The 14,063-nt window shown below is 38.1% G+C and overlaps 1 protein-coding gene across 3 annotated transcripts in view; it reads left to right on the top strand.

Moving 5' to 3' along the window:
- Positions 1 to 14,063, top strand: part of DIP2C (disco interacting protein 2 homolog C) — a 586,558-nt gene that overhangs the window by 431,471 nt on the left and 141,024 nt on the right. For all 3 annotated transcript variants that reach the window (XM_069086554.1, XM_069086552.1, XM_069086553.1), the window contains 3 exons: positions 307 to 400; positions 598 to 717; positions 3,228 to 3,342. In XM_069086554.1, the coding sequence (XP_068942655.1) occupies positions 307 to 400; positions 598 to 717; positions 3,228 to 3,342 (329 nt within the window). The remainder of the gene's footprint in view (positions 1 to 306; positions 401 to 597; positions 718 to 3,227; positions 3,343 to 14,063) is intronic.

Raw genomic sequence — 14,063 nt, forward strand, 5'->3', positions numbered from 1 at the left:
AGATTGGTACAGATTCCAACAGGCTGCATCAGTGAAAGCCTAAATGAGATTTTCATCAGCACTTTGGGGAACCCAACATCCTCATCTATAAATTAAAGGGATTGAATTAATTGACCTCTAAGGTTCCTTCTAGCTAGTAGTTAGGAACAACTACAAAGTAAATTTCTCACCAGGTGCTTAAATTGTTCTTCCCACAAAGTCCTGGCATTTTTAGCACTCCAATATTGTGGGATCTTCTCTAGTTGTTAATGTTTTGAAGACAGTGTGCTTGCATTCCCATGTGAACTTGTTTCATTTTTATTCCAGAGTGTCATGAATATGATGCATGTGATCAGTATCCCATATTCCTTAATGAAAGTGAACCCCCTTTCCTGGATACAGAAGGTCTGCCAATACAAAGGTAAGGATGGGAGACCTTCAGTTCAGGCAGAAATGTTACCAGGAGATGTCAGTTTGATTATGAAAGAATTTCTGTGCAGTCAATAATTACTATTCCACAGTTAATCATAATGCCCCATTCCCTGCCTATCTATCTCTAGAACAGGTATCCTGATCCTTCTTCCTACTTTTTCATTAATATTTGTTTTTTTTTTTCAGCCAAAGTGGCTTGTGTCAAATCCAGAGACATGCATTGGGCACTAGTTGCACATCGTGATCAAAGAGATATCAACCTCTCGTCTCTCCGTATGCTGATAGTTGCTGATGGAGCAAACCCTTGTAAGTAATGTCCTCCAAATTCTTCCCTCAGGAACAAAACCTCCAGTAGAGATCTTCACATTCTGTTATCTGGGCCACTCTCAGTGTTGATTTGTAGTTTTAGTCCTTAGCTTGTTAAGTTTCAAATACTAACCAGACAATTTGATTGCAAGGATTCTTGGGATGCAAATTATTTGAATTTTTCTTGAGCAAATCCTGCAGTAGACTTAGTCCTTATAACATAAACTATAATAAACCATTTTTTTTAACTTTGGAAACAACACATAAAAATTAAAACAAAGTGTTGTGCTTTTACTTTAACACAAGATACAAATGCTTTCAAGACTCAAATGGAATGAGGCACTGGGCATGTACATTATTAATTGCGAATGATCTCACAAAAGGAGACTGAAGAGGGTAAGAAAAAGATCTAAGCAATCTGCTGTTAGAAATTTGAGGGAGGAAAGATCACTTTCAATTATGGAGCTAAGTATTAGAGATGATAGTGTCTTAGTTGTGCCTTGAAGAGGGAAGGGCTTCAGAAGATGGAGATGGTAGAGATTAAGAGTCCATTGTGGACAATGAGCTCATTCTGAACAAAGAAGGCAAAGAGATAAAAAGGGGCTACACAGAAATAGGGAAATGTGTGGAGAATAAGAAATGGAGAGTATGTGAATTTAAATGGTGGGGAAAAAAAAGTCTGGAGCAAGAGGATGAAGGCAGATTATGGAGAGTTTGAATGCCAAACTTGGAAGCTTTTGTATTAAATAGATAAGCAGTGGAGAGTTTTTCAGGATTTTGAGTAGAGGAGTGATATAATCAAAAGAATATATTAAGATTATTTAGGTAGCCGTATGAAAGTTTGACTAGAGAGTAGACCACAAGACCGCTTAGAAATGATCAAGCTAGTCTAAATGATAAGATAAATACTTGAATTAGGATGATCATGGGGGCAGCAGGAAAAAGGGCATAAATGTAAGATGTGATATTTCTCAGGTACAAGTTACAGGATTTGGCAACTAACTGGAGTAAAGCAGGGAGAGAAGAAAGAGACAAAGATAACTTCCTGGTTATGATTTTGGCCGACGAGGTGATGCTGGTCAACAAAATCAACACTAGCAAAAAAAGAGAAGTGAAAGTTTAATGGGGAAATTCAGACACATTACTTTGAGATGTCCCTGGGATATCTAGCAAGGAGATGAAAATGTAGAATTGGAGCTCTGGAGAGAGATTAAAAGTAGAGAGGTGGATCTAGAAATCATCTGCATAGAAGCAAAAATGTAAGCCATTGTACCCAGGGAGACAATATATAGAGAGAAGATGGCTAAGGACAACACCTTGGAGAACATGTATAAAGGAAGGGGGAGTCTGATAAACCAGAAAAAAAGCCAGAGGAGGGTCAGAAAAATGGGAGGAAAACCATAAGACTGTCATGTTGTCCAAGGATGGAGATGATATAAGGAAGAAGGGAGTGAACAACCATGTGCAGTGCTGCTAGGAGGACAGGAGGAGAATCATGTCAGGGAGAAAACCCAAAACAAAACAAAGCATTTGGTTTTAGTGATGAGATCATTAGTGACCTCGTAAGGAACTCTTTCTGGATTGGTGGATGCAGAAATCACACTGCAAGTATGAATGGTTGATGGTGAAGTGGAGACTGAGTAGAAATTCCTGTTCTTTCCAGAAGCTGGTCATTTAAGAAAAGGAGAGAAGCCTAGGTCGAATTTTAGAGTCAAAGAAAGGGTTTGTGATTGGTTTGTTTGAAACGTAGAGGAGAATGTAGAAACTTTTTAGACCAGGTTAAAAAGAGCTAACTGGCAGGGAGAAAATGAAGATTCATGAGAGAGCAGGATTGTTGGGGCAGGATCATGGAGGAGGCAGAAGAGAATGGAACTTTGGGTAAAGAGAGAGGCATGAGCTTCAGCAAAAAAGAAGGGCAATCTTTTCCTCTCATGTTGGAGGAAAGGAGGAGAAGGGAGGAGAAGGCATTGAGAGATTTAGAGGTATGTAGATGGAGAGTCAAAGGGTTACATATGGGATGGCCTCAAACATCCCAAAGGAAAACTAAATTATAAGTACAATTGGATGCTTTATAAGTAAATAAAACTCATATAATAAAACATAAACATTTTAAGGAATATTTTCTCCATTTAATTTTGAGGAGGTCTTGGTTAAGATCTGATCCTCCTTTATAATGTGCTTATTAAAATTACTAGACCAATTCCTTGACAAAAAAAAATGAAAATATATTACATTGAGCAGTAAAAATATGCTGAGAATATAGATGGAAACAGTCTACTTTTCAATTCATGAGTCATGGTTCCTTTTATTGTTGAATTTTGAAAAGGTATTATTTCTTACTGCCAAATACATAGTACGATGTTATGAGAAGAGGCATTTTTTCCTTGCCTAATTCCTTTTGTACCTCAGTCTCACCATCTTAAATCCTATATCATGACATATTTTAATATATAAATCATATTATTTCAGTGGTCTGATTATTTTTCCTTTCTCTGAATTTTCCACTGCAGGGTCTATTTCTTCTTGTGATGCATTTCTCAATGTCTTCCAAAGTAAAGGCTTACGACAGGAGGTCATTTGTCCTTGTGCTAGCTCACCAGAAGCTCTCACTGTGGCCATTCGAAGGTATTGGATTACATTAATTAAAGTAGACAGCTTGTAGAGCAACCATGATGAAGGAGCTAACTCAACTGAGAGCCCCCAAATCATATTCGTGTTAATGCTCTGCTTGTAGAATAGAAAATGAGAGTCGTCATTTTCGGCAATGGCTGGAGATTCGTCTATGGTTACCAGGTGGTGTTAATTTTAGAGTTAGCGAAATGTTGCATGGCTGAATCATTATTATCAAATAGAGGGAATCTGAGAATTTGCATAATGCCAAAGCATTACCGTATAACAAAGCAAAGCAAAAAAAAAAGAATATTCACAAGTAGCTGTGAAATCATTTGTCACACATACAACTTGCTTCTTCCTCCCCACAACAAATTCAACATTATTATTAGAGCTGTCCTATCTGTATTTCCTACTCATCTTCCTTCTGTTCTTTTCTGTGCATTTTAAAAGCTTTCTTCGATGTCCTTCTTCCTTTTCTGAAGGATTGAATGTTGCTTTCATTATGTTATTGTGGTTATGTTGTTTCCCTGGATATGGTACATTGATGTGCATCAGTTCAAAGAGCCCTTCTCAAGTTTCTCTGAATTCTTAATATTTGCATTTAATATAGTACAGTAATATTTTATTTCATGCTTATACCACAATTTATTCAGCCATTCCTCCATTGATGGGTGTCTATTTTTGTTCCAGTTTTGCTACTAGAAAAAAAATGTGTGTGTGTGTGTGTGTGTGTGTGTGTGTGTGTGTTTGTATAATATGTTTGAGACCTTCCTATTCTCTTTGAACACTTTGGAGATATATGCCTAGTAGTGGTGTTGCTGGATCACAGTGTAATGCCCATGTTAGTGACGTTTTAGTGTAATTCTAAGTTGTTTTCCAGAATTGTTGAACCATTACCCAGCTGCACCAGTGGTATTTGTCTTCACCTAGGTCTTCCAACATTTATCATTTTCATCTTCTGTCATCTTTCCCATCTGGTGGGTATGAGATGAAAACTTTACCTTTTAAAAAATTTTTATTTCTCTTACTATTAATGATTTGAAGCTTTCTTTCATACAGTCATTGATAGCTTGCTTTTCTTTATGAGAAAAAAAAACACCTGTTCATTACCTCTGGCCATTTATCTTTCTACTGGAGAATGACTTTTATTCTTAGAAATACTTTGGGTTTTTGTACAAGGTTATCAGAAAGTTTACTCTCCGGCATATGTTGTCCATTAATTTGGGGGGAAGAGGGATGGAAGTAAATGGTGAATACTTTAGGCCCAGTCAAATCTGAGCATTTTACATGAAGTTGTTATGTTGTCTTCAACTCTGCCCTCTGGAATACTGCCCTGAATGCATTTTGAAAAATGCTGATTTTTGGAGCAGTAGAGCAGCTTGATAACACATCAAAGACAGCCCTGGTCTGTGATAAGCAGATTTTTCTCTCAGCATGGGCATTAAATCTCCCAGGGTGCTTTTACTAAGTCTAAGCATTATTCTTGGTGTCCTTGGTCATAAGTCACCCTACCATCACTGCCTTCTTCCTAGTGGTCTAGCATGGAGGTAACTTTTTAAGTGCTTTGGGAAGGAGGTGGCTAAGTTTTATTATGCTCAGGATGAGGAAAAGATAGAGCCCTATTGACTGTACATAAAAACAGAAACATTCCCCCCCAAAACATTAAATCATCATTGCTACTTAAATAGCTTCAGTTGTCAATTACCCCAGATGCCAAATACCCAGATAGCTCTCGGTTATTCACACTAAGGAAGGGAAAGGAGTATGTGAAAAATTCAATCATTATTTTTGTTTGGGTCTTGAATATTTCCTATAACTTGCCTTCACCAGAAGAGTCATTTTCCTTCCTAGTTATGTTTTATTTAGGCTAATAATATCATGTAACCAAGAAAAATGACATAAGAAAGTCCAGTTTAAAGAAGAGAGAAATTAAAGGAAATGACTTGCATGGCTAAAGGATTCTATTTCACAAAAGATTCACTGGAGGAGCCCTTTCCAATACCATCTCTTCTAGGGATGTTAACTGTTGGTTTACAGATTGGTCTTTCTTAACAAGAGAGGCAGAGAGCTAGAATAATTTAGATTTATGGTTAACTGGAAAGGAAGACCCCAGTGATGATTCAACATCTTTGATATCTCCATGTAAATCAGTGAGAAAATATATATTTACAGATATTCAGGATGTATTTAATTTTTTAGGGACATAGTCACTATATAAAAGTAAGGTACAATTTTTTATTATTCATTTATTTAATTTATCATTATTATTATTTGTAATAATAAAGGAAAACTGGAAGTTAGTCAAACCACTAGTCCTCTCTTTGGTCTTAAGATGCAGTAGGTGTGATGTGGTTTGATTATATGTATATTTGTAGCAGTTGCACTTTCCTGTTAGTCAGGAAAGTAAGTGTTTATTAAACGGATACTATGTGCCAGTCACTGTGCTAAGGCCTGGGGATACAAAGCAAAAGACAGTCTTTATTTCCAAGGAGTTCAAAGTATAATGTTGAAAATAACCTGAAAATAACTCTATACAAACAAGACTTATCTAGGATAAATCGGAGAGCATTATCAGAGAGAATACACTAACATTAAGGGGAAATGAGTAAGGGCTCTTTATAGAAGATGGATTTTTACCTGGCACTTGAAGGAAGCTGGGAAAGCCAAGAGGCAGACATGGAGGGAGAGAATTTGCGTCGCCAGTGAAAATGCTCACAGCGTGGAGATGGAGTTTCTCATTCGAGGAACAGTGAGGAGGCCAGTCTCACTGGGTCACACAGTACATGGGGGGAGGTAAAGTATGAGAAGACCAGAAGGGTATGAGCGGGACCAGGCAGTGAAGGACTTTGAAAGCCCTTTTCCGCTTCATTTAGGCGAGCAAAAATAAGTTGTTCCCTTTAAAAACAGACAAGAAACAGTATGGTATAGTGGAAAGAGAGCCAGCCTTAGACACCAGAAGACCTGAGTTCTGATAGATTCTGTCAGTTTCCCAGTGGTTGTGATCTGCAACAGTAAAGTTTCCTCACCAGTATTTCCCTCTATTAATAAGTCACAAACTCATATTAATTTAAGGGAGGAGGAATTAGCCTCTTGACATCTGGCTACCAAGGGAAAACTAACCTTGGATTAATATTTGGTCATGTTTAATTTACAAAGTGAGTAATCAAGAACCTACTGTAATTCCTATTTCCATTGGTTATACTCATAGAGGGAAATGAAAATGACTTGAAGTGTGCTGGTATCAACTTGTTTTGTTAGTCATTTTTCAGTCATGTCCATTTCTTCACGACTGCATTTGGAGTTTCTTGGCAGAGATACTGGAGTGGTTTGCCATTTCCTTCTCCAGCTCATTGTACAGATGAGGAAACTGAGGCAAAGAGGGTTAAGTGACTTGCCCAAGGTCATATAACTAGTAAGTGTCTGAGGCCAGATTTGAATTCAGGAGGATGAATCTTCCCAACTCCAGGCCTGGCGCTTTATCTACTGTGCCTTCTAGCTGTCCCACTGGTATCAAACTAGGGAGTAAAAAAAAAAAAAAGAAAGGATAAAAGAAGAAAGCCCAAATGGCGAATAATCAAGATGTCTTTCAACAAACAGTTACTGAACAACAGTTATTGATTGTGTACTGTAATGGACACAGTGGGGGAGATAAGGGAAAAAAATCTTACAGTGTTGTCTGGGAAACAAGACAGCACAAGAAATAGAAAACTGTAAAAGACAGTTTATCATTAAGTTGCCAGTCATGGAGGGAGTGTAGGATATGCTCTCTGCAAGCCCATAATTGAGAGCCACCCAAGTAGTTTCAGTTTCAGGGTTCCTTCAACTGTTTGATGCTCCTCTAGAGAAAAGGGTACAACACACTTGAGGATGTGATTTCCTTTGTCATTGTCAAGCAATCAGTCTGAACCCACAGATCCACTGGAAAAAATGGAATTAAATGTATTGCAGACAAGCTACCAAAGAGGAAATGAAATAGTGACACAAGATGAAAACAAATTCTGCTAAACATGTCACCTTTTACAGGCCTTTCAGTGAACCTGGTCTTTATTCATTAAGTATTTCATGCTATATTGGTAACTTCTTGTTATTTCCCATGCACTGGGCATGGGACTTAAGAAGCTGCAGTAATACAACCATAGTCTTTTCTACCTGTTTCCCAGATAACCAGCATGAGGCCTCTGAGCCAGGTTGTAGTCAGTGGAAGGAAACAAGCAAACGTCCCTACAGAGCGTTGTCTTAATACATTATAGCTGTTGGTGTTACAAAAAATTGATGGAAATAGTAGATGAAGGAATGCCAGTGTGGGGCCGCAATGATCACATCTTCGCTGAACTCACGTGAGGAAAGAGTTTGTCCCAGACATAACTTCCACTTTCTTTGATTGTATTCCTGCCTTTCTATCATAAGCCAAAACATCTTCCATCCCTTATGTGGAATTCTACCTAGGAAGCTATGAAATGCTGTCATACCCTGTGTGCCCCCCCCTTTTTTATTTTGCAAATGTCTTCATAGCATTTATAGAGTTTTCCTTCAAGGTTCTTTCCTAACAGGAAATAACACATAAATCTTATGTGACTTCGTCTTGCTTTCAGCCACTCAGGAGCAGGTTAAAAAATAATAATACTAGCTAGCATTTAATTGGTACTTTAAGGTTTACAAAATGTTTCTCATGGTTCATTTGATCCAATGGAAAATAAGGGAATCACACTGGACTGAGAGCTAGCAGACCTCAGTTCTAGGACAAGGTGTGCAAACGGGCAAGTCAGTCCCAACAGGCAGGAAGAGAACTAGGAGAAAGCATTGTCATAGAAACTGAGAAGGTATCCACTAAGGAGAAGGTAGGGCAGATGTTACAGAAAGGCCATAGAAGATAAAAGATTTTTTTAAAAAGGCATTAAATTTAGCAATTAGGAGGACAGTTACAGTAGAGTGGTGGGAATGGAATTCATATTGTACAGGGTTCAAGGAATGAGTCTTGAAGAAATTGGGGCAGCAAGTACAAACCACTCTTTCTGAAAGTTTGTCAGTGAAAGGTATGAAAATACGAGTTTCAAGAGGTACTAGGGTCAAGTGAACACCCGTGATTTTAAAAAAATTTGGGTTTTTTTTTCTTAGAAGAGACCCACTGAGATTGACTGAAAGGAGACAGCCATTAGAGAGAGAAAATGAAAATGAGAGAGTAAATGGTCATTTATATGTCATGAATTTGTAAGTGATCCAATTAGCAGGTTTTAATTTGATTCAATTTAGCAAGCATTGATGAAGCACCTACTATGTGCCAGATTCCTTCTGAGAATGCAGAAATCAGCCCTTGCCCTCAAGAAGCTTACATTTTCCTGGAAGAAGACACATAAACAGATAAGTCAGTACAAAATGTAAACAAATATGAAAGAATTTGTTTTCTGAGAGTGCTAATAGCTGGGTGGAGTGTTGGAGGTGGCTCCTGGCCTTGAGGGAGCAGAGAATTCTGAGAGACTGAGGTGAAACATTAGCAGGCTCTGCTTCCGCTCAGAATCTGCTAATCCTCTAAGCCCTTAGTTTGATTTTTTTCCTTCTGTTTCTTCCTTTACTTCTTTTCTTTGGGGGAAAAAGCTAACCTGTGCCCTCCCTTTTTAAGTTTTAACAACCAAAAGCAACAGGTGAATGTGTTAGAGTTTCAACCTACTTGAATAGGCCACAATAAGGGAATAGAAATTCACTTGTCTCACCTGGGGCAGCATCGTATGCATGAAATAAGTCGCTCCTGGTTGTGAGTTTATATCTGAAACCCAGAGTCATGGACTCAATTAACTGGATTTGCCTCTGGGAACAGACAATGTCGTCCATCAGAAAGAGGGCCAGCCTGCTAAGAAAAACAGTGCTAAGCTTTCCAGTGTTCTCCGGCCACTGACATATTATGAGTGTCATTTTTTGCTTTGTCCTCCCTTTGCTAAAACTGAAGACCTTTAAAATGTTTTCACTTCTCTTCACCTGGCCTTGAAGCTCCTAGGTTGACTACTTTAAGATGAAAAATGTAAGGGCTGCCAGGGATTCTCCATGGGCTCCTTGCCTTGTTGTGCATTTTCATTTAAGAGTTGATGACGATGGCGTGGGCTAGCCCGAGGCTTTCCCGAGTATGGTGCAGAAACTTTGGGAGGCTTTTGGGAGCTCCGTGGTCCTTGGGGCCATATCAGTGACTTAAGGAGAATGATCTTTCTCTTAAGCTCTTGAATTTTAAAAATAAGTGGGGTAGGGCACAGTTGGGAGCAAAAAAGCATCGAATTACATTGTAGTTTCAAACCATTTTGTTCTGCTGTTGCTTATTTTCACATCTCCTTCGTTTCCCAGTATATCCTCATTTGCCCCCTTTCAGAAAGAGCCACCCTATAAAAGAGGAATAAACAGAAACAATTGAGTTGGGCAATGCTTAGCAGTAAACAACATTTATACCCGTAGCTCTCCTGCTCTGCAGAGAAGGTAGAGAGACGCTGCTCTTCTTGGGGGCAGAGCTTTGGCATTGCTGTTTTACAGCTTGTACTTTCAGCTGTTTTCTTGTTGTTTTCCATCCATTTACATGTTTTCTTCTTGTATCACACCTTATTTAATCATTTCTCTTGAACTTTTAGGTTGCTTCCAGTTTCTTTACAATTCTGTTAAATGCTGCTGTAAAAGTCTTGGAACAGAATAGTGTGTGTGTGTGTGTATGTGTGTGTGTGTATAAGTGTGTATGTGTGAACGTGTACACACATCATGGTCATATTTATGAAAAAAGCCACACCGACTGCTGAACAACAATAACAATAAAAACCTCATAAGTGCAACCTGAATGCCAAGTTTTCTAGCTACTATTTGGAGTTTAAAATTCTCTGTAGCTTAACTTCCAAACTGAACTGGTGGAATACTAAATTCATTTCCCCACCCTTTTAAAAGAGATAGGAAATTGCAATGGAGCAAACTGGACCAAATAAAGGGAAACAGCCTCTTCATTTTTAAACCAGATAGGCATTGCTCCTTGATATGGGCTCAGATGATTTAGACTTAATGATTTCACCAGTTTTAGCACTATAATCTTAGGGAAGCACATGGCCAGCTGTCTCTCAGTGTAGCCTGTACATGGAACTTATAAATAGAAGTAAAAATATAATGTGAAAATATAGTAAGATCTGAACATCTTCTTAGTAATAACCCAGGAGTAAGATGCCTTACAAATACCTTAGAACATGCACTGGGCATTAGAGATGTTTAAAAAAAAAATCGCAGCATAGTCTATAAGAGTATCCAACTCTTTGTTTTTAGAAAATACTTGAAATCACTCATTATTATATTATCACTTTAAAGACTTGAGCGAGAATTTTATGGATACCATGGACTAGCTCCATTGTATGACCAATGGCAAATATTTATAAAATGCATATACAATTCTGAGGCACTGAACTAACTGGTGTGGTCCATTTAGGGATTGTTGAACATACTCAGAGCAAGATACTTAGTTTCATGGGGAGGGGGGGGAAGTGGGCCAAGTAGCATTTTTTTTTCTTTTTTAAAAATGAATATCACTTTTCTATCATTTTCGTTTCCTGATATGTCTACCTTCCCCAACCTAGAGATGTTGCTTATAACAAAATATTTTTTTAATTGAAGAGAAAATAAGTTCAACAAATTTAATCACTACATCAAAGGAATCCAACAACATGCAGTATTCTACACCCATAGTTTTTGTTCTTGTTGTTCAATCATTTTTCAGTTTTGTATGATTCTTTGTGAACCCATTTTGGGTTTTCTTGGTAAAGAAATTTGGAGTGGTTTGCCATTTCCTTCTCTAGCTTATGTTACAGATCAGGAAACTAAGGCAAAAAGGGTTAAATGACTTGCCCAGGGTCACACAGCTGGTAAATGTCCAAGGCTGGATTTGAACTCAGAAAGATGAGTGTTCCTGTCTCATCCTGGCACTCAATCCACTGTGCCATCTAATACAGTAACACAATAAAGAAGGTAGGGAAGTACAGTCTCATCTCTACTTCAGGACCAAAGTTGATCATTATAATTACATAGCATTCACTTTTCTTTATTTTGTTAGTGTTCTTTCCTTTTACGTTCTGGTAATCATTATATATGTTTTTTTTCTGCTTCTTCTCTTTGCATCAGTTCATATAAATCATCCCTTCTCTTCTGCTTGGCTTTTTCAGACGAGATATTACATTCATCATGTTATGTTTGCAGCATGACTAGTGTTTCTGGGGCTATGCAACTCTATAAATAACTTTGTCATACTTATGTCAACTTGTTTATTAAGTTGGTCAGTCATCTCATATCTATTAACTTGGCCATGAAGTCAATCAATTTATATTGATTTTGCTAGTCAGTCGTTCAGTATTTATTAAGTACCTCTTATGTGCTAGGCACTGAAGATACAAAGACAAAAATAAAACTGTCCCTTCCCTCAAGTAGTTTACAGTCTATGGAGAAAACAACATGGAATTATGTATCCAGTAAATATGAGGTAATTCTGAGATAGGAGCAATAGCAGCTCTGCTGACATATTTCTGCCTATTCCAGTACATAATCTCTCACTGTTTTGATGGCTTGTCACTATATGGTGCCATACTATTAGGGTACTAATGTCTGATTTCTGGGTACATCTGTTCTTTGCTGTTCCCCTAGTGAAACTAATATCCTTCTCGTGCCTTCCTATCAGCTTCCTGAACTACAAGAAAGACTGACATCTCCTTTCTTTTATTGTTACTATGACTGCTAGTAGCAGTAGTAATAGTAGTAGTCATAGTAGTAGCATTTCTGTAACACTTTAAGGTTTGTAAAATATTTTGCAAATATTTATTAGCAATCCTCACAACAGTCTTGCGAGGTGGGTGCTGTTATTTTACATGTTTTATAGGAAACTGAGGCAGAAAGAGGTTCATTGATTTGCCCAGGGTAAATTTTGCCCACACAAGTAGTAAAGCATCTGAATTCAAATGTAAATTCAGGTCTCCCTGACCCCAGGTCTAGGGTTTTATCCATATGTAACCTAGACTTTAACACAGAAAATACAGTCCTTGGAAGCTATATCCACAGTACTTTCCAGGAGGATATGTGATAGATCAGCTCCTCAGGTGGTTTGACTCAGACTGAAATTGTAATTGCTAACTCTTCAAGAATGGGGTTCCCAACTTCTCTAAATCTCCAGTTACAAGTTGCCCTCCTTAACACAAAGCCGCATCAAGTCCTCTGTTCCAGAGGAGTCATTAGGGGTAACCAGAACATGGAAAAATCTGGAGGCTTTCAAGATCATGGGCACCCCCCTTGCAATTAAAACTTTCAAAATGAGGCAGCAGCATCGATGACTGCACATTCTCTCCATCTTTGGAAATCAAATATAAAAAATCATAGACTTCAAGCTTCCAACATCAATGCTGTCTGTAAAAGGAAAAGCAAAACCAAGTTGGACTTGGGGAATCGCCAGAGAAGCTATTTACTGAGATGATCCCAGCCAGCCCTTACCATGTTGCATGTTTCATCTTATTGTTAATTGGGCATCTTCTAAGTCATCAGATGGAGACAGAACCCAAGGAGCCTCAGTGAGGATGATGTTTGGAATTTCCTACATGCAAAATAACTTCAGGCAAGAGTGTAAAACATGCTTGTGACCTCACTGGATCCTCCCCTTAAAGTTAAAAGTGACCTTAGAGACCATCAAGTCAGACCACATCTTTTACAGATGGGGAGACTGAGGCACAAGGAGTTTGTGCCCAGGGTCATATGGGTAGTAAGGTCTGTGCTCTATCTACTGTGTCTTGCTGCTGTGCTGAATCATTGTAATCTACCTAAACCAAGCCTTCTGTCTGTCATAGCTGTCTACATTTTTAGTCTGTCTTTGTGCATGCTTGTATGTCTACTAATGCATATTTAAGGGGAAATCTAACCTAGTGGATAGACTGCCAGCTTGGAGTGAGGAAGACTTAGGTTCATTCACTACTTCTGACAACAACATCTGTGTGACCCTGGGCAAGCCAATTCTCAGCGTCCCTCGGCAGCTCTTTAAGATGATAGGTTGCAGAACAGTGGCAGGTCTACCTGAATAAAGGGAACTTTCTTATTGCGAGTTTCTGAAATCATAGATTTAGGTATATGCACATACACATGTGTGTATATGTGTATGTGTGTATATACCTACATAGTATGGATTGTGTATAATACATATATATAGGTATACAGCATATATTGTATATATCTGTGTAGATATACACAAACCCATACATATACATCTGTACAAAAATGTGTGTATATCTAGATATGTATGTATAGATAGATACACACACATGCCCATACATACAATGCTGAGATGTGATTTTATTCTGTTGGTTTGGTGGTTGGTGATTCCCTACACAAAGGCATATTTTAATCCCTCCATGGCCTAATAAATTATCTTTGAGATTTATTATGGTTGGAAAATTTTCCCATGATCAACCTAATGATGAACCTCCTGGAATTCAGATTTCTCGGTCCTTGAACAGTAAACATATTCCTCCTCCCTGGATCTGTGCTTGAAGCCTTTTCACTTTGGTAAAGCTGACAGAATATACACTCTACTAATATAGTCTTGGAGATTCCAAAGCCACTTTTAGTGAAGACTGAAGCATTGGATTAAAACTTGAGTAATCTTCATAGTATGTGTCTATGTAATTACCTATTTTTCACTTCTAAAATTTTGCTTTCCACAATAAATTCACCTTAGGGTATAAGATTACTTTGCTTTA

The sequence above is a fragment of the Petaurus breviceps genome, unplaced genomic scaffold (genome assembly GCF_028583685.1).
Source record: "Petaurus breviceps papuanus isolate PSGF00001 unplaced genomic scaffold, PetGlider_PUasm1.0 178, whole genome shotgun sequence".
NCBI classification, from domain to species: Eukaryota; Metazoa; Chordata; class Mammalia; order Diprotodontia; family Petauridae; genus Petaurus; species Petaurus breviceps.